At 42.2% G+C, this 24,429-nt stretch overlaps 1 protein-coding gene across 2 annotated transcripts in view; it reads right to left on the bottom strand.

Annotated features, from left to right (window-relative positions):
• Positions 1 to 21,724, bottom strand: part of TRPC7 (transient receptor potential cation channel subfamily C member 7) — a 201,025-nt gene extending 179,301 nt beyond the window's left edge. For both annotated transcript variants that reach the window (XM_077326756.1, XM_077326757.1), the window contains exons 1-2: positions 21,389 to 21,724; positions 4,042 to 4,819 (exon numbers count right to left, since the gene is read on the bottom strand). In XM_077326756.1, coding sequence (XP_077182871.1) covers positions 4,042 to 4,794 — 753 coding nt within the window. In that variant the 5' untranslated portion in view covers positions 4,795 to 4,819; positions 21,389 to 21,724. The remainder of the gene's footprint in view (positions 1 to 4,041; positions 4,820 to 21,388) is intronic.
• Positions 21,725 to 24,429: the final 2,705 nt, after the last annotated feature.

Genomic DNA, 24,429 nt, shown 5'->3' with positions numbered 1-24,429 from the left:
GAGCGGCCTCGCCGCGTCTGCGACGTGGCTAGGCCATTTCGGCGGCCGGGAGAAGGCGGCAAGGCCCACCCCCCACCCGAGGCTCTCTCGAGCCTTCTCCCGGCCGGCGGAGCGGCCTCTACGATGCAGCGAGGCTGCTTTGCCAGCTGGGAGAAGGCGGCACGGCCCATCCCTCACCCGTGGCTGTCTGGGCTGGCTCCCCATTGGCTGCTTGGGGCGGGATGGCCCCTCTGAGTTTTTATCCCGGACAGGGCCCGCCCTAACTCCTCCCACACTGCCCTTACTGCTTTATTCAGTCTGTTTAAAGATAGCGCAGTTTGCCATGGCTTCATTGTAACTGACTCTTTAAAAAAGGCACAAATAAGTTTTGAGCAAACTACATTTCACGTGCAAATGCATGGGACTACAGTCTTTGTTTTTTAAAAGCTGGTTAGGGAAAACACAATTTATGGTTAGAGAAGGCATGTAAACTTTTCTTCAAGTGTTAATTCAAGGCTGCCCCCCCCCCACACACACACAGCTTTAGTTATAAGTATTCAGGGATCTTAAATATCACTTCTCCACTATGAATCACATCTTCCCAGAGTTGTTCTCTAAAACAAAACAAAGAACATGTTCTGGATTGCAACATACAGCTTTGACTGTCATATGTAGTTTTATCCTCACTGGCACAAAAGTACAGTCCTATGTAGCTTTAAATGGGGGGTGGGGAGAGTCTAGTGATTAAGGTTACTTCTACAGTTTGAAAGCTATAAGTAGAAAAGAATATGCAAATAAAAGTGTCCATTTTAGCATTCCAGTTGAAATTTGGATTTATATGTGTAGTGGAACAGGCCTGCTTTGGCCTGTAAGTCCTGTTTTATCCTGCCCACTCCAAGGGGTCTCCAACTCCTGGAGAGACTTGTCTCTCTCTCTAGGGTAACCACTGCTACCACTGACCTTTATACAGAATTGCCCATTGGGAGGGTCAGAACATCAAGGAAGTTCACAGTTGCTATGCAGAGGCAAGCAGTAGCAAACTACCTCTGTGTATTGCCTTGAAAATTCTAGTGGGATAACATAAGTTGTTTGTGACTTGACATCATTGTACCACCATTCTGAATTTTATTTCTTGTTTTAAATGCTTAAATATTGTGAAGACTGTGGAGGCTAACAGCATTTTAACTCTGGTCTGAAACAAGGCAGGGATGGGGGAGTCAGTCAATTTCTCCCCTTCATACAAATTGTACTTGATCTAAATAAAATGCCTCAGGTATTATCCTTCCTCCAAGCAGAAAAACAGAAATTTAAAGGTTTAAAATGCTAGACTGACACCAGGAAGGAGATTTCTAGGATATGTGTCTTTGACCACTCCATGACTTGGTTGGTGGGTGGAGAGACTAAAATAATGGAGAACTCCTTGCACCAACAGGGAGTGCTCTTTTGTATTGGATCTATCAGAGGAGTCATACTGAATTTTATTTCTTGTTCTCCAAAGAGAACAGCTGTCCCCCTATAGTGCTGTGATTCAATGGTCAGCGTATTGCTTTCGAACAGGCAACGAGATCCATAGTATCATGAGTTTGTTTTAAAAGGAACAATTCCCTTACAGAAAGAGCTACTTATTATATTAGGCGGGTTGTGGTTTTCTTACATTTGTGTACATCACTGTCACATGCATGGCCTGTTTCTTTCATTTGCTTATTCAAAGCCACTTGGATGAAACCGCTTCAGGTGCCACCATAGTAATCCTCACAATTGTTTTGTAAATGGGATTGAGACATTGTGCCTTTCATTATGATTTTCTAACACCAAATTATTCCTCACATTCACTGTATTTCACATTTCCTTTCATTGTAAAGTAAATAAAACTCTATGTTTATGGTGCACTGATAGATATGCAACTCCTCTTTCAGGCCCCACAGGATTCATATTCATTATTTTTTTTTCATTCCAGTACCAAATATGCAAGTATTTGTGTTATATTAAAGATACTTTGTCTATATCCTGTCCTAAAACATTTTCAGTTAGGCATTTTTGTTCATTGTATGGTTTAGTTTTTATGTAATAAAGCAGTAATTCATATGATCAGGCACTTTGCAGTCCTGCCCAGAGCCCACTTCCTTCCTTTACTGATACAAGTTTATGAAGAAACATAGTCTAGTCCACAAAATTAGTTTGTCATCCATACAAATGCTGCCGTCTTCCAAGTAAAGGTAAAGGTAAAGGTATCCCCTGTGCAAGCACCGAGTCATGTCTGACCCTTGGGGTGACGCCCTCCAGCGTTTTCTTGGCAGACTCAATACGGGGTGGTTTGCCAGTGCCTTCCCCAGTCATTACCGTTTACCCCCCAGCAAGCTGGGTACTCATTTTACCGACCTCGGAAGGATGGAAGGCTGAGTCCACCTTGAGCCGGCTGCTGGGATTGAACTCCCAGCCTCATGGGCAAAGTTTTCAGACGGCTGCCTTACCACTCTGCGCCACAAGAGGCTCATCGTCTTCCAAGTAATTCCTACCAATATATGACAGACATTATCCAGGGGCCTGCCTACACAATCAAAACACCATTCCCTCTGATTTCTCCTGTTCCTAAGTAAACATATTATATGAGGAAATATACTAGGAACTGGTACTCCAAGGATATCATTCTGCTACAATTTCTCTGATCATGACTCTCCAAAGCAGCTATTACAATTCCACAAATTTCAGAGAGTGAACTGGGACCATATGGAAACAAATGTGCTGTGCACACAGCCTGAGTCCAACAAAAACTGCCAGAGCCCTTTGAGCACTACTGAAAAGCATTCTTACATGTTATCATATTCTTGAAGAGCCAGTTACCACAGTGGATCCAGAAGTCCCTTGATAGCCTAGTTGACCAGGGTGTAGTCTGCACAGGGCTTTTTACCCACTCCCAGTTCAAATTAATCCCTCCTGTCTACACTGAATTCAATTTCCACTTTGGTTTTGGGCGCTTTATATTTTTTTCTATGCAACAAGCATGATTGATCCAGAGTGACCCTACCTTTCCTCTGCGTTATCCAGAAGTGGAAATAAACCTTGAAATTTGATAAATCGGCACCAGGAAGTGTGCAGCTTTCTGCTTTGTGCAAATAAAGTGCCTGGGAGCAAAGCAGCCTGTCCCTGATTGGCCAGCGTGTCAGTTCAAAGGCTTCCTGGTTCCCAGATTGCAAGGCTTCCCTCTCTGTTTTAAAGTGACTGCACTCCAGAAGCCCTAACTTCTCTCAGGAGAGATTTGCCTCTTGGATTTATTCCCCCCTCCTCTTTTGTCTCCAATCCTCTCCCCCACCCCATTCAAAAAAGAAAGAGATGCCTGCTGTGCTTGTCACCCCTCCCCGTTCTGAGCTTTCCCAGTCATGTGCAGAACACTTTTTGTTTCAATGGGGAGCGGGTGGGGGGGGGGGGGACAGAGGAAGACCTGAGTTCAAATTGATCTGAATTCAACAGGATCCACAATGAAATAAACAAAGTAAGTGCAGAATCAGCCCAGGTCTTGACAGCATTAAATGTCCCTGAACTTGCAAACAGCTATTGATTCTGCAGGTTGGAAAATACAGGTTGGAAAATGGGGTAAATGTGGATGGAAATTAAGCACCAAGCTATGTTTTATAGAACAGTTGAGCAGTCAAATTTTAAGTCCCTGTAGCATCCTGTCCTTCTTAAAGAAAGCACTGATAACCTCAATGACTTATCGGAAAGTTTGAGCTGATGGCCATCATGGGCATCTCACAAAATTAAAGTATGAAAACTAACTTTTCAAGGATTTTATTACAATGTGAAGCTCTATTAGACTCTAAGAACCAGTCAAGGGGAAACAAGACTTTTTTCATTATGGAAAATCCAAATAATTCATCTTTCTTGATGCATAGCCATCCATAACATAATACCGGACAGAAATCACATTCATTGCTATATTTTACCATTATTACTTTCTGTAGTTTCCCCATGAACCCTAAAAATACCAGTAGATTACCCATACATAATGCATTGCACCATGCCATTAACAGTCTCAGCTGAAGAGGGAAAATCATTTTGGGTTACCTTAAATTCTGTCTCAATGTTGGCTAATCTTGCAAGCTCGTTGCTTAGCTCTAAAGCAGTAAGAACAGGGTCTTCACTAGAAAGAGACAAATAAGCGGCACTTGCTAATCCTTTGTAGGCATTCATCCTTGATCGGGAATGACTAAAGGAATCCTTCCTTTGCTTTTCAATGCACTCATTGCACTTACAGAAATAGTCATGGGGCCTTTCTATCCGCGCCCCTTTCAGTAGCAAGATGTGAACAATTTCATATTCCTGGCAATGAGCAGCGAGTATGATAGGAGTAATGTCATGGGAAAAGCGTGTTCCGTCTTCATCATAAGCATAAAAATCATCATCTCGCAGCTCTTGCTCAAGAGGGCTGAGAGTGAGGCGCTGTCCTTGTGCAAAGGCTGGGTGGTTCAATATTGCTTCCACTATGCGCACGTATCCTTTGCTGATGGCTAACAAGAGGGCATCCCCAACACGAGCCAGATTCTCCTTCTTCAGAAGCAGTTCAGTTACTTCCAGATGTTCATTGCCCACTGCTAGTTGCAGAGCATTCTGTCCCATGTAATCAACACAATTAAAATTCAAAGTTTTGGATTCCTCCAGCATTTTGCGCACCACAGGAATGTTGCCATATTCTGCTGAATCTAAAAAGCGTTCTTCCTCTGCAGTCAAACTGGTGCCCTTTTCATTGAACATGTAGGCTGGGCCTCGGGTGGCCTGCCTCCTCCCTTTCTCCCGGAGGGTGGTGTGCCGCCGATGCATGTTTTTAGAGCTGTAGCTTCCAAGCCTAAATGAAAATGTGAGAATATGGATCAGAATGTAGTGGTTTTCTAGCAGAAACTGTATTGTTTATTTAGAACATTGCATTATTTGGGGCATAATCTGGACAAGGATAATCACTTTTACTCCTAGCTGATTTCAATAAAAGAGAGGCATGTGTTTAACTCTGAAATTAATGCGATTTATAAGAGGCTGACTTTGGCAGGATTGTGTTCATTATGATTAGATCATATTTTTTTGTGTGCATGTTTCATAGGTTTATTTCTCGGAGGGTTTTTTCCCCACATTTAAAAAAATAAATTTGGAACCAGGCACACTTAATTTCATAGACCTTGCAATTTGATCCAGAGCTTAATGACGGTTAAAAAAAGTTTTCATTGCAAATTGCACCTGCGGAGAGTCACACAAAGTAGAACTTACCACAATAAATTGTATGATTAATAATTCAATACTACTTGGAGTAATTCCCACTACACTCATATTTTGGTGAAAGAAGCCAATAGAGTCAGTAATTTATAGTACAGCTATTTTCTAGGTCCTCAGCAGCTTTACAGTCTATGGTATGAAAACTGGAAATTGTAACCCATGCTGCCACCTTTAATTTCTCTAATAGATCTCTACATTTAAATGGATAATTGTGGCAGATAGCTATCAGAAGACTCAGGTCACATTTTAAGAACCAAACATCACAAAATATTCCCCATTATAAGCATTTCCTTGTTAGAGAATCCCTAAGGATCTCAGAAAATTCATATAATGGACTTGATGTTTACTGAAAGCTCTAAGTATAATATAGAGCATTGATGAAATTACTCAAATGGGACAGTGATAGTAATAATGATTCAATTGGATCTTATTCCCTTTCATGATCCACTCTGGATTTTGGCGTGCACACATGCTGCATGGGTGGAAAGGTTTTGCTGCATTTCTCCATGGTGGAGGGTGGGGTGTACTTTCACAAAGGTGGGATTGCAATCCCACCACAATCTCACCTTCCCGGAAGTGAAGTACGATGGAGATGAATGTGGCATTTTCTATTCCTGCTGGGATACTGTAGGTGGGGAAAGAGATGGGCCTCTTCCCTGTGTGCACAGGTCAGGCCTACCATGGCCACCAATGGCACCCCCAGGAAAAAAGGGAAGGTAGAAACATCCGCATTCCCTTATCACGGGGCATTGGATGCCCTTGTGGGCCAGGACCAGGAGTATGCCAGGCCAGCATTGACATCATGCACAAGTGGAGATTAGCCCCACTGCCATGCAAGCGCTGGCCTGGCCTCCCCCCCCCCATGAGAAATCAGTCTTGGTGTACTTAAACCAGATCTAGACAGAGATATGTAAGTAGTATAATTATTTCCTTATCAATACTGCCATTCCCTGCTGAGAACAGAAAGTCGGTATCTATGATCAACTTGGCACACATTTTCGAAGCATCCCATAGGACTGATAGCTTCAATTCCATTTAAACATATGATATGTCTATTTTTGACAATGTTATTTTCTCTCAAAAGTCATGGATGACAGGTATTTCACTGGCTACATACCTAAGAGAAATTCTCACCTGCAACAATGGACAATATAACAAAGGCAGAAGATTAGGAACTAGACCCTGAAACTAGGTGTGAACCTCATAAAAGGTAAATTTTTATGAAAGCACCGAGTTATGTCTGACCCTTGGGGTGATGCCCTCTAGCGTTTTCATGGCGGACTCAATACGGGGTGGTTTGCCAGTGCCTTCCCCAGTCATTACCGTTTACCCTCCAGCAAGCTGGGTACTCATTTTATCAACCTTGGAAGGATGGGAGGCTGAGTCAACCTTGAGCCAGCTGCTGGGATCGAACTCCCAACCTCATGGACATCACTTCAGAGTCAGACAGCATTTCTGCTGCTTACCACTCTGCGCCACAAGAGGCTCGTGAACCTCATATGTACTGAATAAATGAGACCTAATGACACCACCTAATAGCATCTTAGTTTCAGGGATTAATTAATTCCAATAATATATGCCACCAGGTTTCAAAGATGCCAGTCTGTTCTCTGTATTGAACAAAAGATCAGTCCATAGACAAAATGATAAATGGGCAAAGCTGAAATGGACAAATCTCAATATTTAGAAACCACTTAGTGATCTTCCAGTAGCCGATCTTAAAGTTGCTCTTCTCTTATAGAAAAACTAAGGGAGAAACCAAAGCGAATTGTCAAATTACAATTCATTATCAAGTTCAAAATTAATCTCTTCTCAATCTGAGCAAGGACCTGAGATTCTTCACTCACTGTAGGCACTAATATCTTCCCTGTCTCATCCCTTACACATGTCAATTGTTTAGCTAGATCTCTGTAACTTCTTATAGTATCTGCTCTTCTTGCATCAGATTTTTTGATAATCCTACTTTAATTAAATAACAAATATTGGGAGAGATCCACACCCAATAAGAGTGAGCTGATAGCTCTTTTTATTATTGGATCTTCTTGAAAATCTGCCTCTTTTTGTAACATTTCTCTCCCCCCCCCTCACCTTTTTGTCATGAATATAAAAGCTTCAGCCTAATGGATGAACACTTCAGTGTGTCTTATAAGTGAGCTATGACTCATGACAAATTAGGCTGAAGTAAATTTGGTTAGTCATTTTGGTGCCACTGAACTTTTTTTTTGCTCCAGCAGACTAACACAGCTACCCATTTGGAATTGCCTTCATTAAATATTAGTTACCACTATGCTAAGTGGAAAATTTCAGAATCTCTTACCCTTAGGGGGACTGAGAAAAAGTTAAAGGAAAATTAGGTAGGACAACTGGAAGCAAGAAATATAAGAACTAAATAAGAAGAAATAAGAACCCATGGATTCTATATTGTACTCAGTTTTGTACTGCCTATTACACTAGTCTGTGCAGATATTACAATACAATGAAATATCAATACATGAAATAAGGGAGCGATCTGCAAACATCTGGAGGACAATTTGGTGATCCAAGGAAGTCAGCATGGATTTGTCTCCAACAGGTCCTGTTAGACCAACCTGGTTTCCTTTTTTGAACAAGTAACAGGTTTGCTGGATCGTAGAAATTTGGTTGATGTTGTTTACTTGGATTTTAGTAAAGCTTTTGATAAGCTTCCCCATGATAAATTGAAGGACTGCAATCTGGATTTTCAGATAGTTAGGTGGATAGGGAATAGTTTGTCAATGGTGTTTCATCAGACTGGAGGGAGGTGAGTAGCGAGATACCACAGAGCTCGGTGCTCGGTCCAGTACTTTTTAACATATTTATTAATGATCTAGATGAGGGGGTGGAAGGAGTACTCATCAAGTTTGCAGATGACACTAAATTGGGAGGACTGGCAAATACTCTGGAAGATAGAGGGCCTTTTCGCACGGGGATCTTTGTTGCAAATTGTTTGCGGAATGAAAAATCGCCATTTAAAATAGTGGAATTCGTCGTTATGCATACCTGCCTTTGTAGTGGAATCAGTTGCGTTTTTTAGCGTTTCCCACAGGCTTCCGGTCTCGGCAGAAATCGCTAGAAAGGAAGCGCTATTGCCAAGCTCGTCCCGCCCCTGGCCGTCAAGCAGCCAATGGGCAGCCGTTAGCATGCTCCCAAACAGCCCCTTTCCCTTTAAGAAAGGTTTTTTTTTAAAAAAAACCAGACCCATAGCAACGAATCTAGGTAGATTCGTTGCAACGGAGAGACCCATCCAGCTGCCTAATGTGAGCTGTCGTTTGATTGTATGATCGTTGGCACGCTGCCTCGAGTGATAAAAAAAAAATCCCCCCCCCTCTCACGGGCCCGATTTTCGGCTGAATTAATGTGTAAAAAATAAAGGGACTTTATTTCAGCAAACGGGCTTTTATGTGGTTTGTGCTTAGTGACTAAAGGTGAAGGACTGAAGCCAGGGAAGCCTCTAAACAGAAAGAGGCTCGCTGGTGCGTTTATCCCCGCTCGCTCGGAGAAAAAAAAATGGCGATCGCTTCGCCGGAAGATCGGAGGAGAGAGCCAGGGGGAGGGACTTTGAAGAACCCGCAACAATGGTAACGCACAGGTCTTTAGCGCTAGTGTTGCAGATTGGTTGCAGGAGTGTATCGCTATCCGGAGGGTGAATCCACTTTTCTGGATTCCCCTGAAAGCGCTACAACGAAGCGCTTTTTGCGGGTCGGTTTCAGGATTGTTGCAGATTGTCTACGACGTCGTGGGTTATGGCAAATTAGTAGCATTTCCAATTAGCAACCATTGTGCTATTTTGAAGCCGTGCGAAATGGCCCAGAGACAGAGTTCAATGAGATCTGAACACAATGGAAAAATGGGCAAATGAGAACAAGATGCAATTTAATAAAGATAAGTGTAAAGTTCTGCATCTGGGTCAGAAAAATGAAAAGCATGCCTACTGGATGGGGGATACGCTTCTAGGTAACACTGTGTGTGAACGAGACCTTGGGGTACTTGTGGATTGTAAGCTAAACATGAGCAGGCAGTGTGATGCAGCGGTAAAAAAGGCAAATGCCATTTTGGGCTGTATCAACAGGGGCATCACATCAAAATCACAAGATGTCATAGTCCCATTGTATACGGCACTGGTCAGACCACACCTGGAGTACTGTGTGCATTTTTGGAGGCCTCACTTCAAGAAGGACGTAGATAAAATTGAAAGGGTACAGAGGAGAGCGACGAGGATGACCTGGGGCCAAGGGACCAAACCCTATGAAGATAGGTTGAGGGACTTGGGAATGTTCAGCCTGGAGAAAAGGAGGGTGAGAGGGGACATGATAGCCCTCTTTAAGTATTTGAAAGGTTGTCACTTGGAGGAGGGCAGGATGCTGTTTCACAAAGGTGGGATTGCAATCCCACCACAATGCAAGAAGAGCAGATACTATAAGAAGTTACAGAGGAAAGCATGCGCAGTAATGGGTTTAAACTACAAGTACAATGATATAGGCTAGATATCAGGAAAAAAAATTTCACAGTCAGAGTAGTTCAGCAGTGGAACAGGCTGCCTAAGGAGGTGGTGAACTCCCCCTCACTGGCAGTCTTCAAGCAAAGGTTGGATACACACTTTTCTTGGATACTTTAGGAAGCTTTGGGCTGATCCTGCATTGAGCAGGGGGTTGGACTAGATGTCCTGTATGGCCCCTTCCAACTCTATGATTCTATCATTCTATAATTCTATTATTCTATGAAGCAACAATTTCCAATGGTTTGGTCCCAAGGGAGTAATTCAATTGATAGGAAAATTTCTGTCCCTAAATTGTGGTTTTTCAGCCCACAATCCAACTTCAAAATTCTTCTCCTGGGTTGGCGGAAATTATTCCATAAAAGAAATTATTCCTCTTCACAGGAACATTCTTCTAGCCAATAGTTGGTTCTGTAAACCCACAATATGGGGTCTGCCACAACTGTGATTTAGGCTTCTGTAAATTCTGCTAAATATCCTGATTTACATAAAATCTAATTAAAAAGTTTTTTGCTGGCAATGCTTATGTTTGATTTGGGGGCAATGAGAAGCCATAATTGAGTTGCAGTAGAGCAATGCAAGAATAAGAAGAGGTGAGGAAAGGAAGGGCAATCCAGTGGTATATCTCAAAGGAGGGTCTGTGGGTATAGGGAGCATGGAAAAGAACACCTGGAATGAGGAGAAGAAATAAAGAGTCACAGGGATGGAAAAGCAGTACCTTTCTTTCCTCCTTATTATCTAACACTAATTGTTAAGCCCACTTTAAAAGTGGGCAGGAAGGAGGTGGTATGTGTCCCCCCACTCCCACTAGCTCTTGCCATAGGAATCTGGGAGATGGCATTAGGTCTCCCGCCATCCCGCCAGAAGTCACAGTGCCCCTGATCCCCTAAGTCCTGGGGGGATGGCTGGCAGCTCGTAGCCAGCTGTTAAAGTGGGTACCAGCATGCCGACCACCACCATGCTCTCATTGCACTGGGGACAGGTGTTTGGGAATCAGCAGCAACCCCCCCCCCCACACACACACACACTGCCACCTGCTCTCAGCATGCTCTCAGCATGGGAGTCTGCGAGGTGGCAGCAGCAGGGCTCCCACACCAGCTCTCAGCTCAGAAGGCTGGCTGGAAGGTGGCTTCCTGCACAACAGCTTTGACACAACACATGGGGCTGGAAGGTAGCAGCATTCCCGCTACTCTATTCAGAGGTAGGGGAATGGGTGGGCAGACACCGTGGAGGTTGTCGGACTGCTTGCTACCTCTTTGCCACTGGTGGGAGGAGGTGCCACATTCTCTACCTCACTTTTGCTGTTCCCTCCAGCCTCTCATTATGAGAGCTGGTGTGTGGAGGGGTGTCTGGTAGTAACAGAGTTCAGCCTGTGGGCAGATGGGTGGACAGAATGCTATGGTAGGGGCAGTGAGCAATTGTGTCCCCCAGCATAGAGCTGGAAAAGCCTCTGCTTGGTCCTCAGTGAAGAAGGATCCCCTCCCAGCAAGGGCAAATTAGAGGTCACATGGTGGTAACTGATGGTGTGCCAGCTTCTCTGAGTGGCCCTCTTGGGGGGCGAGCTCTCCCTCCAAGGCCAATCAGAGGGCCAGCATTTTGTCAGGGTGTATGGTCAGTATTTTATGTATAATGCAGCTGCCCCTGCTGATTACCAGTTAGAAGTCTTATATTTTACATTAAGTTTCTTTAAAAACAGGAAGTGATATAGTGAACATGACACAGTGTGTACATGGAAGCCACTTCAAATTGCGTCACATAGCTACTGTCACAACATGTCCTTTTTCATGGTCATTAATGATGGCATGAATAACATTGTTTATATGGTGTGAAACTTAACCAACTTGATTCATGAGACAGCCACAACATTCCGATATCTAAATCAAACTCCATATGGTGGCTATTTTGTGTATCCTTCCTTTAACTATCCACTTCTGTAATGACCTTCACTCACGTCTTCCACATGATCAAAGACTAAAAAAAATACTATTTGATAGTTATAGTATTTTAGATATCATAGACAAGGAATTGCCAGTAATCCTATGATTCTGGAAAATGGAATTATACCAGATACATTACATCATAAAGTAACAAACAGAAATTTTCCAATAACATTATCATTGATATTAAAGTACACATCTTAACACCGCCCGTGGCGCCACGGGCGCCACGGACTAAATAAAAGGGTAACGGGTTCTGGGGCGGGATGTGTCCGGGATGAGGACATATCCCGCCCCAGAACCCGCCCCAGCCTCTGAACAGAAAATTCAGAACTGACACATCCTCTGTGTGAGAGCTGGTGTGTGGAGGGAACTGACACAATTCAGAACTGACACATCCTCCCGCCCCAGCCTCTGAACTGACACATCCCGCCCCAGCCTCTGAACAGACAAATTGGTGCCTGCCGATTGGTCCCTCCGATTCCCAGCCCCAGCAACTGCGAGCCGTGCGGTTCGCAGTTGCTCCTTTGCGGGGCGGCCATTTTCTTCCTCGGTAGGCAAGGCAGCCCCCGGCAGCCGCGCTCTGCATGGCTGCCGGGAGCTCCCTGCCCGGCGGCCTGATGACGCGAGAGGCGCAAAGCGCCTCTTGCCGCGTCAGGCCGCCGCCTGAGGGAGCCCCCAGCAGTCGCGCAGAGCGCGGCTGCCGGGAGCTCCCTTGCCTACCAAGGAAGAAAATGGCCGCCCCGCCGCCAGCTCCAGGTAGGCTGCGCCGCCGCCGCTGCCGTGGGGGCACGACCCGCCTCCGCTTCACGCGGTGCCCCACAACCTCCCCAGGGCTTCGGGAACGCTTTAAATCCTGCAAGCCGCCTTTAAAACGGTCCCCAAGCCCCGGGGAAGGTGCTCCACCTTCCCCGGGGCTTGGGGACCGATTTAAATCCTGCCTGCCGCCTTAAAACGCTCCCCAAGCCTCGGGGCTTGGAGAATGTTTGGCTACATGGGGAGGAGGGGAAGCGAACCCTCCCCTAGGGCCCGCTGTATTTTTTTGACAGCGGGCTCTACTGCTAGTTTTTAAATGGCAGAAATGTTCCTTATGCAGGTAAGCAAGATTTTGCTTTTGATTAATTATGACTGTAGGTCATACAACAATAAAAAGTCTAAGCAAAATTTTCTTTGGATAACTTTGAATATTTCAGTGACAATGTATATCCAATATTTTCCTCAAATGCCTGTTAAAATACATTTAAGTTATGAATGGTAAGTAAGAAGGCCAACTGATCACCCGTAAGAGAAAGTCAACATGTTGCAATGCTGTTGTTGACTTATAAATAGTTGCTCTACTCTGGTTTCAAAACTAATCATATATATGGAGCAAGTGTGATACAGTCTCTTAAAATCTAATTCGGACTTGATTGCACTTATCGTCACATTTTTGTTTAATAGCACTTTGCATTTAAATTACACTGTATTTGCATATTTTATGAAGGCTGCTAGTGATCAATCTTATCAGACATGGCAATTAAAACAGGCTGATTTGTTAAGAATGGTGTGTTGACATTTCATGGCATTGGAGAGCAATATTTTGGTAAACGGTAAACCCCTGAAGCTGCTTTTATTACAATTCCTTGCAAGTTTCGTGGAGTAGAATGGGGTGGTAATGGTGGTGACAGAGCCATACATCAATTTTGTTTTAGCTTGCATGACAATTATGATCTGTTTCCATGGATCTCCCTGGCTGGACTGGGTCAGAAGAACAACATTCCTTTAGATTACATTCAGACTTTTGTATGGTCTTTACCCAAGGAAAAGATATTAAACAGATTATATCAAATTCTTTTGAATTCTAACATTTTGTGCAATAAGTAAGAATGTATATGAAATCCTTCTGCTTTTTAATCTGGTTTATTCTTGGCTATGTGTATGACATCCTTTTCTTTGTAGGAATTCGCTAGTTAAATCATTATAATGTGCTGGTTATCTGCATACGGGTATGAATGTTTGTGTGCATGGTCACGCAGGCTTGTTTGCGCATATAAGCCTGTAAGATGCACATTTAGTAATATAAGCCTTCTTGATGCACACTTTGTTAGACAACCCTGAAATAAACTGATCCTGACTAGTTCTGACTCTGCCCCACTTGTCATCAAGAACATTCAGCACTTAATGGGAGAGTCTGCAAGGCTAAAGCAGAACACTGTTGCTTATCTTTCTGATTACCAGAATCACAGTTAAGAAATTTCAGCAACTCGGAGAAGGCGGAGCCATGGCACTTGGATAGCTCGAATACTTCGAGCTCCTGTTCCACTGAGGGTCAATCGCTGCTGTGATTGACAGAATCGGGTTTTGGGTACGATAACCCACCCTTAAATCTTCTCAGGAATTCCTTGTGAATCTCTGGGGCCTCTCTGTTCCGCAGGGAAATTAATCTCCCACTGGAACGTAAGCTCAGTGTGCACAGGGTCCAGCAAGCGCCGTCCGCCATCTTAAAATCTTTCTTCCTTTTCTTCCTTTTTCAACTCTGCAATCTACAAAGCTTATTTTAATCTACAAAGCTAATTGGATACCTCCCAGCAAGACCTTCGACTCACCACAACTCCGGAGTGAAAACATCTGGCAGACATCAGATCGAGCCTGCAAACAGTGAGTGGGGTTTCCCTCGGCACCTTCTTCCCTGGAATGAACTCTCGGCGTGGAGAGTTGCTCTCGCTAATCCAAACAAGCCAGACTGACAGGACTGTTTGATAATACTGAGGGGGTGAAGCTGCCAGATACTGAGTCATTAATCAACGCAGAGATGCAAGTGCTTTTCCGCTTCTCCGTCTCTACTTTTCCCCCGTTTCTGGCTCTGCTTGATGCCACCTCATTTTGAGGCAGGCTAATTTTCTTTTCTAACCGGAAGAAGGACTTAAATCAACTCAAACTAATATCTGTTTTATTATATCTGTTTTTTTGTCTTCGAAGATAAGAGAGATTAGAGCCGTGGAATCTCGCGAGAACTAAGCCTTAGAGACATTCCTTTAATTAAAAACAGACTGTTGCTTTCGTTAGGACTCTGTAGGACCTCTACTGGCTATTTGCAAAATTGCAAATATTAAGTCTAACAAAATTCCAAACCTGGAACATGTTTTCGTTTAAAAAATTTGCATATCTTCTAGACAAACAAACACAAGACTTGAAAGAATCTCTAAATGGTTCACTTAAAAATATGCTCATGGAGTTTAAAGGCATTAAGGAAGAAGTCTCTAACAGGAATGATGAACCAATAGTAGTGGCTGATGATAGCTCTAAACAAGATGGAAAATTACCAGCAGAAGAGGAATCTGAAATTATGGAGATAGAAAAGGGGATGTCAGAGTCTTGCAGCTCAGATAAGGACACCCTGCCTGAGAAGATATACAGCCACTCCAAAGCAACAATACTCAAGAAAGACATATGGATCTGCGGTGAAAGCAATCGATTGAAAGGAGCATCATGGAAAAACATCTGTACTGATATTGGAGTCCAGGAGGTACAACTGCCTCAAGATTTATCGATGCATACTCCGAGGGAAAGACTACAACTATACTTTCCCAGCCAAAGACCAATAGGACAGAACATCAGTCAACGGGAGTCACAAGACGTAATAAGCCTCGAAATGAGACCTCCCTAAGAAGCTTGGGGAATGGAAATGCAACACAGTGGTCGAAATTCCTTTCCTCCTTTACCTCCTTTATGTAGCCATATAGGCAATATAACTAGTTAAGAAGTTAATCTGGGGTCTAAGATCTTTTAAGTAAGCTGAATTTGTATTATTAAACCTAATTTCGCAGCGGCTACCAGCCCAAAATCAAAGCATAACTAAAAGGAGACACCTAATGGAATGGGCTTACATTATAGTGTGGGGTTTTAGATTTCCTATGATACCTGAATTTGAATTATCTAGCATATCTATGTAGTGACTTTCAGCCTAAATTTAAAGCATAACTAAAAGAAGGTTTCTAGCTGAGGAGGTGTATATATAACTAACGAAAAATCTTTTCTATTAATTAATGAAGATTCCATTTTATTATTTCTGGTATCAACAATGTATACTTATATATATTTGTTTCCCTTCTTTCCGTACAACTAAGTATTTTTTTTTCTCTTTTTTCCCTTTTTCTAGTGAAAATGTGGAGGGCTCTAGGACTATGTTAAGTATAAACTGTTTATGATTGTTAAAACTATCAGAAACTAAATGATGGTAACAAAGTAGACTTCTCTTTTTATAAAAAGTCTATAAGTTTTGGGTAAAAGTCCATAATATTGTAGCCAGTCTATAATCTTAAATGGAGAGAAGAGGGTTTGTAAGTTTGAAACAGGGAACCAAAATGTTTTTCCACAGCGCTTCCTAACCCACATACAGAGCTTCTTCTACTATGCGACGACGGCAACAAAACTAGAATTGGCCAAGAAATGGAAAACGTAAGAACTACCCTCGACAGAAGACTGGGTGAATAAACTAGCTGATATTACCAAGATAGCCAAACTGACACTAAGAGGCCTTTCAAGAATAATGGGGCCCTTACCTGAACTATTTACAAAAGGGATTAAAAATGGGGAACCAAGTGTATCAAATGAAGAGTATAGCTCTCCTTTTCTGTATTAACAATGTAGATTGCATGTATCTCACTGTTTTTAACTCTGGAAAATAAAATAAAAACTTTCTATAAAAAAAAAAAAAAAATAAACTTGTTTAAAAAACTGCAGATTTTAAAAAATAATTTCTGTACAGATTTACCCCTTCCCCCATCAGTAAGGTAAAGTTGTATTGGGTCTTTCTAAGTTTTACAATAAATATTTTTTTAAGTGTCTTGAATTATAAAAAAAAAAAAAAAAAGAAATTTCAGCAACTCTATGGAAGACACTTGCATGACACAACTGATTTTTTTTTATTATGTACCATTATAATTTTGGGAGTATAGTGACTATAAAAGTTGCATCAACTTCTTGCTGGACAGGTCAGTATTTGAGTGCTTACTTTTACTTGATGAAAATATTCTCAGTTTGAAGTCCCATTGAATAGGACTTGCTCATTGAATAGGACTTGCTCATAGAATAGGACTTGCCTCAATAGGCCTGTTTAGGATTGCTCCTCTGGTGACCTAACTGGTTCTCACAATTTTTTCTTCCCTTTGTATTTTGAGTCTTTGAAACCATCCAGTACCTGTTGGGGGAAAGGAGGCAGCTATTAGGCCTAGAGTTTACACACATTGATATCTGTCTTTCTCCAGCCTAGAATCATAGAGTTGGAAGGGGCCATACAGGCCATCTAGTCCAACCCCCTGCTCAAAGCAGAATCAGCCCAAAGCACCCAAGAAAAGTGTGTATCCAACCTTTGCTTGAAGACTGCTAGTGAGGGGGAGCTCACCACCTCCTTAGGCAGCCTATTCCACTGCTGAACTACTCTGACTGTGAAAAAACTTTTTCCTGATATCTAGCCTATATTGTTGTACTTGTAGTTTAAACCCATTACTGTGTTTCCTTTCGTCTGCAGCCAATGGGAACAGCATCCTGCCCTCCTCCAAATAACAACCTTTCAAATACTTAAAGAGGGCTATCATGTCCCCTCTCAACCTCCTTTTCTCCAGGCTGAACATTCCCAAGTCCCTCAACCTATCTTCATAGGGCTTGGTCCCTTGGCCCCAGATCATCCTCGTCGCTCTCCTCTGTACCCTTTCAATTTTATCTACGTCCTTCTTGAAGTGAGGCCTCCAGAACTGCACACAGTACTCCAGGTGTGGCCTGACCAGTGCCATATACAATGGGACTATGACATCTTGTGATTTTGATGTGATGCCCCTGTTGATGCATCCCAAAATGGCATTCACCTTTTTTACCGCTGCATCACACTGCCTGCTCATGTTTAGTTTACAATCCACAAGTACTCCAAGGTCTCGTTCACACACAGTGTTACCTAGAAGCGTATCCCCCATCCAGTAGGCATGCTTTTCATTTTTCTGACCCAGATGCAGAACTTTTACACTTATATTTATTATATTGCATCTTGTTCTCATTTGCCCATTTTTCCATTGTGTTCAGATCTTGTTGAACACTGTCTCTATCTTCCGGAGTATTTGCCAGTCCTCCCAATTTCATGTCATCTGCAAGCTTGATGAGTAGTCCTTCCACCCCCTCATCTAGATCATTAATAAATATGTTAAAAAGTACCAGATTGAGCACCGAGCCCTGAGGTACCCCGGTACTCATCTCCCTCCAGTCTGATGAAACACCATTGACAACAACTCTTTGAGTGGGGTTCTCTAACCAGTTCCCTATTCACCTAACTATCTGAAAATCCAGATTGCAGTCCTTCAATTTATCCATCAGAACATCATGGGGAACCTTATCAAAAGCTTTACTAAAATCCAAGTAAATGACATCAACTGAATTTCCATGATCCAGCTAACCTGTTACTCAGTCAAAAAAGGAAACCAGGTTGATATGACAGGACCTGTTGGAGACAAATCCATGCTGACTTCCTTGGATCACCAAATTGTCCTCCAGATGTTTGCAGATCGCTCCCTTTAATATCTGCTCCATTATCTTACCCACAACAGAGGTCAGACTCACTGGGCTGTAGTTTCCTAGGTCATCCTTCCTCCCTTTTTTGAAGATCAGAATAATGTTTGCTCTCTTCCAGTCCTCCGGGACATCTCCAGTCCTTAAAGAGGTCCCGAAGATGATGGACAAAGGTTGTGCAAGTTTTCCGGAAAGTTCTTTGAGCACTCTCGGGTGCATTTCATCCGGCCCAGGGGATTTGAACTCATCCAGTGCAGCTAAATGCCTTTCAACAACCTCTATGTCCATGTCAACCTGCCACCCAGACACTATCTCTTGGCTACTGCCATCTCTAGATGTGCCTAAACCCTTTGACCTGTGGGGAAAAACAGATGTAAAATAGGCACTGAGCCTTTCTGCTTTTTCTGCATCCTCCATTAGTTTGTCCATCCGCACCCAACAGTGGGCCTATTGCTTCCTTTACTTTACGTTTGTTCCTCACATAACTGAAAAAAATTTCTTGTTACAATGGGCTTCCCTGGCCAATTTTAGCTCACTCTCAGCTTTGGCCTTTCTGAAGATTGATCTACAGTGCCTAGTAACCTGTAGGTACTCTTCTTTAGAGCTCTGTCCTTCCCTCCATTTTCTGAACATTTCCCTTTTCTTTCTTAGTTCCTCATGAAGTTCTCTGTTCATTCAAATAGGAAGCTTCCTCAAGCTTGTGGCTCTTCTGTTGGAAGAAAAGCCCTTCAAGTAGGAAGCAGACTGCTTCAGGCTGGAGGAACTTCACTTCAAACTTTCTTCAGTGGTATAGTAGGACAGATGCCTTTAGACCCAAAAGGTATTGGAAGATGTATTTTTTTGAGATCAACACACCAATGAGCTGTGCAGTGGCTGTTTATTAAATATGACTTGTGTTAAGTTTGCACCAGCAATTAAATTTTGCCAAGATTAAAGATACACAAGATTAAGACAACCCTAGGATAATGACCCAAGATCTACATGAAGACAAATCTTTAATAGTTCCTACACTTTTTGAGAATTCTAATGACACAGCTCTATTGCAAGAAGACAAATAAAGATAAGTGCTTCTTACTCAATGATTTCGAGACTCATGTATCCTTGAACAAAAAATATCCACTAATAGCACTTCACCAAGTTTCACCCATAGTGGGAAATGCACAAAACCCCACAATTTGATCATTCAAACCCCACAATTTGATCATTCCTTCTGCTAGAAAACTCATCAGCTTACATGTTCATCCACCTTTACATTTTTTTTCTTGGTCTGCTTCTAGCTTAATTCTATAATGATAAAAAATAAAAGAGAAATCCAGTGGCATCTGGAAGACTAACAACATTTATTCCAGCATGAGTTTTCATGAGTCAGAGCCCACTTCCTGAGATGCAAGCTACTTTCAACTTGCTTTACATACATCAGTTTTCATCCAGCTCTCATAAGCAACTGCGATTTGGCCTCATGTTTCAACCTCTATCAATGTAGCTCAGTAAGCAGTGCACTTTTGCACTTCTGTTTTCATGCTGTCCCCTATGCATTTTATCAAGCAGCCTTTCTAGTTTTTACTGATGTCTTGAGACTTTTTTTGCCTTTACTAGTCTTGGATCATTTCTTTCATATTTTGCTTTACCTTTCTGTGGGTGATGAGATGCAATTGTGGACAAAGCTTTCCAATGCAATTTTCAGCTATGTATTGCTATTAATGAATAAACATTCCTGTGTGATATGATTAAACAAAATTAACTTGGCAGTGGGCTACAGCTTTCCTTGAATGGCTCTATTAACAGACAAAATGCCAGCTATTGTATTACTGTGTACACTCCATCAATTTCAAAGGTGGCTTGCATGAATGCCTGCCCAAACCCCACTGAAACAGTAGCACAAAAAATCACACTGAAAGTCACATCTAATCCATATTGTTAACCATTCTAATTCTCTAAAATATATAACTCTGTCCATGTTTTTGCAAGTGCTCATATATTCATAATATTTTATTTGGAACCCAGTTTGGAACACTTAATCATTAATGTTTATTTTGGTTTACTTTCCTCCAGTCTTTTATGCTTGACGGAGTAGATAATGATTTTAAGAAAATGAGTTTGTTAAAAGTTTGTTATGGAAATTCCAAGATAGTTGGCTGTATTGATTTCCATTTTTTCCTACCATTTTGAGTCCTGAGTTCTGCTTCAAAATGTATAGAATAGAGAACCCAAATATGCAACTGAAATGAATCATAAGAATATGGTAAGGAAACTGTGCTGTTGTTAATAACCCCCCCCCCCACATACACACACCTTTACATTTAAGATTTTATCTTTGGTATTATAGAAGCCAATGCCATCCTCCCATTAACTACTATCTCAGTGCTTCCTAGAAGAAATGCTACAGCTGGATGAAGTCTGGATGAAATGGGCCTCAGAAAATGGACCTCAGAAAACATATTTAGTATCACATGCCACATTTCTGAAGTGACAGGATATTTATGTGTTTGCGACCATGTTACTCACATGACTATATTCACATAAGTGTTGGTTAATCATTGCATTCCTGGTGATATCCATGAAAATTATTTCCCCAGTAGATGGCATGATTTTGCCGTTATAGTAGACAGTATAAATAGTCTAAATATCAGTACAAAGACTAGTCACTCTGGTAAATCATACCCTGATTTTTATATTAGTTAATACTACTTTAATTACCTAACAATTATCTTCTTAAAACTTGAAGAAAGCTGCATTAAAATAAGACATAGAGGACATGAATTCAGAGCAGCAGTAAGAAGCTTTTAAATACAATTACACCCCTTCTCCTTTCCCCAGTGTGCCTAGCATGATTTTCTTTTAAAAGTAAAAGCCACTCAATATACACAGACAAACAGGGAAGCTACAAGACATTGCCAAAGAAGCTCAATTGGCTTTTTAGGACTATGAATAAATTTGCACCATTAAGCTGCCCAAAGTTAGTGTGGTGTCAGACAAAGAGATCACCGAATTCCTTTATTACAGAAGATGTATTCCTTTAGATTACATCAATAGTATTTCCTTTTGAATTTACGACTGAAACAATTAAAAACCCTGCCAAGTTGAATGTCACATTTTAAAGAGAATAAAAATCCCCAGCTCTTAAAAACAAACACACACCCCAGTCATGTCAGAGCCAGCAGCTTACTTATAGCATAAAAGGCGTGGGATCCTTCCCTTTCTAGATGTCTGGAGTCCAAGGTTGAACGGCAGCACGAGCGAGCTCCATGCTTGTCACACCGGCTGGTGTGTCTCTGTCCTCGGTGCTGAAAACCTGCTTTAAGCCGGGCAGCGCTCTTCAGTGGCGGTGGCAGCCCGCCTGAGCGACTCTGTCCCTCGTGCTGCAATAGTACGCTGAGCTATGTGGAAACTGCAACATTGTTATCACCTCCGCTTGACTGGGAGAAAATTCCCAGGGATCCTTAGGGATTTAAACGTGCAAAACTGCTGTGTGGTGTCCTTCTCTTCTTCCTCTCTGGCTTGCTGGTAATGAGGTAGTTGATCCTCCCTCCCATCCTCCTCCCCCCAGCCTGTGTCTCCTCTGTGTGTTCAGTATAGTCTACACCCATCTACTCTCCTTAATTTCCAAATATTATCCAATGCAACGTGTAAAAGTCCCCTCTTATCTAGCCCAGATTGATCCCTTGCAGTATTTTCCGGCAGGGCTGGGAAATGCAAAGGATTTTAGGCAAATACTTGTGCTTAGTCTCACAAGAACATGAAAGCAGAATTGTTGGCAGAAGATGACTCTTTGCAACTACACTCCTGTCTCTCATAGCCAATGCATTTTGGGATTATCTTTCACATTTGGATCTTTCATAGCAATTTCCTTTTCTTTTTAAAAATGTTGCCCATTAGGATCTTTTAGGCTGTAAAGAAAAAGCGAGTGACGATGAGGCACAATCATCCCTAGTACTCCAAAATTATGGATCAGAAAACAGCAATTATAATAAAGATCAGTCTCCTCTGGTGTTCTAGCTAGAAGCCTCTCCCAACATCAGCCTTGACTCACATTGTGTTGTGTAGGTTCTGATGTGTAACCATCCATTTCTGTCTGTCTAAAAAAAAAGTTCTACAAAGTGCTCAACACAATTTGCATTCCTCTATTTTTCCAGTGTCCTTCCTTTCCCCAGGAATAAAAACCCTGACAGAACATTCCTGATTCCGAATCTCCCATGTCTTCTCAGCCAATTAAATCACCTTGCAAATCCATTCTTCATTAAAAGGAAATTGATTTAGTGAAGGAGTAACCAATATCCTTTTTAAAGTGTTTTGTAGCCACACATCTAATCCAGCCAGGATTTAAGGGCTTCTTAAGAGTTTATATGCAGAAGGTAAGCTCTTCTTTTTAACACTGGCTACTTAGTATGCAGCAATGCTGAAGGGGAGGGAGACAGGAATCAGGGACTCTTTCAAGCAAAGCAGAGTCATGAGGGGCTGACATGACTTTAGATTGCTGTTTTTCAAAAGCCACCCAGGATTTTTTCCCCTCTTTCTTAATTTTAAGGTCCCCAAAGATTAAATTAAGCTAAAAAGACACTTTCAGTCTCAGTCTGACACAGCATGTTCAAGCTAAATGTATTTCTGTGAGGGCCTAGAGTTCCTCCAGTCTTTTTTCACAATCCATTGTAAATTTTGGTTGGTGGATGGTATTTCTGGAACAGAATTTAGAATCAAGGATAATTAATCAATCTATAAGTTATCAACAATGTTATTTATTGGTCAGTAACTACCAGTCACTGGTGCTGGGGTTTGTTACTGCATAAACCAATCTTTTATATAGGCCAGTTTACAGGGACACTTCTATGATGAACCTTGACAGAACAACCGGACATGAACCTCTCTTTCTCCTCTAGAAGGAGATATTTTGAACATTTTAATGTTTTCATAATTTTCTTCAATATAGCTCGACAAAATATTGTTACATACTTTCAGAGCAATACAGAAAGTGACAGTATGGCATGACATACAATCTTGGATCCAGTGTAGTATTTCCTTGTACAGATTTCTGCCATTTGCAGTCCAAGACATATGCTGAAACACTATTCCTGTGGGAAAGGGGACTCTCCATGAGCAGTGCTTTGTGTGTGTAGTAGGATCAAGAGCCAAGAAAGTAAGGCTCCATAGGCAGAAATTATTCTGTCAATGGAGAAGGTCTATTGGATCCAACCCTAAAGACATCTGCAGGTCGTGCCAATCTGGCAAGAGCTGACTAAAATACATTGTATTATTTATATCACAAGGTTAAAGTATTTTGCATAGATCTTGAAATAAAAACACAATTACTAGATGTTAGATGTGTTTGTGTATGTAAAGTGCAGTGAAAGGCCAAAGCTGAGAGTGAGCTAAGATTGTCCAGGGAAGCCCATTGTAACAAGAAAAGATTTTTAAGTTATGTGAGGAGCAAATGTAAAGTAAAGGAGGCAATAGGCCCACTGTTGGGTGCAGATGGACAAACTCTAATGGAGGATGCAGAGAAAGCAGAAAGGCTCAGCGCCTATTTTATATATTTTCCCCCCACAGGTCAAAGGGTTTAGGCACATCTAGAGATGGCAGTAGCCAAGGGATAGCGTCTGGGTGGCAGGTTGACATGGACAGAGAGGTTGTCGAGAGGCATTTAGTTGCACTGGATGAGTTCAAATCCCCTGGGCCAGATGAAATGCACCTGAGAGTGCTCAAAGAACCTTCCGGAAAACTTGCAGAACCCTTGTCCATCATCTTCGGGGCCTCCTTAAAGACTGGAGATGTCCCGGAGGACTGGAAGAGAGCAAACATTATTCCGATCTTCAAAAAAGGGAGGAAGGATGACCGGGGAAACTACAGACCAGTGAGTCTGACCTCTGCTGTGGGGAAGATAATGGAGCAGATATTAAAGGGAGTGATCTGTAAACATCTGGAGGACAATGGTGATCCAAGGAAGTCAGCATGGATTTGTCTCCAACAGGTCCTGTCAGACCAACCTGGTTTCCTTCTTTGACTAAGTAACAGGATTGCTGGATCGTGGAAATCAACTCTTTAAGTATTTGAAAGGTTGTCAGTTGGATGCTGTTTCCGTTGGCTGCAGAGTAAAGCATGCCCAGTAATGGGTTTAAACTACAAGTACAACGATATAGGCTAGATATCAGGAAAAACAATTTCACAGTCAGAGTTCAGCGGTGGAATAGGCTGCTTAAGGAGGTGGTGACCTCC

The sequence above is a fragment of the Paroedura picta genome, chromosome 3 (genome assembly GCF_049243985.1).
Source record: "Paroedura picta isolate Pp20150507F chromosome 3, Ppicta_v3.0, whole genome shotgun sequence".
Lineage (NCBI taxonomy): Eukaryota > Metazoa > Chordata > Lepidosauria > Squamata > Gekkonidae > Paroedura > Paroedura picta.
This window is presented reverse-complemented; position numbering and strand designations above follow the sequence as displayed.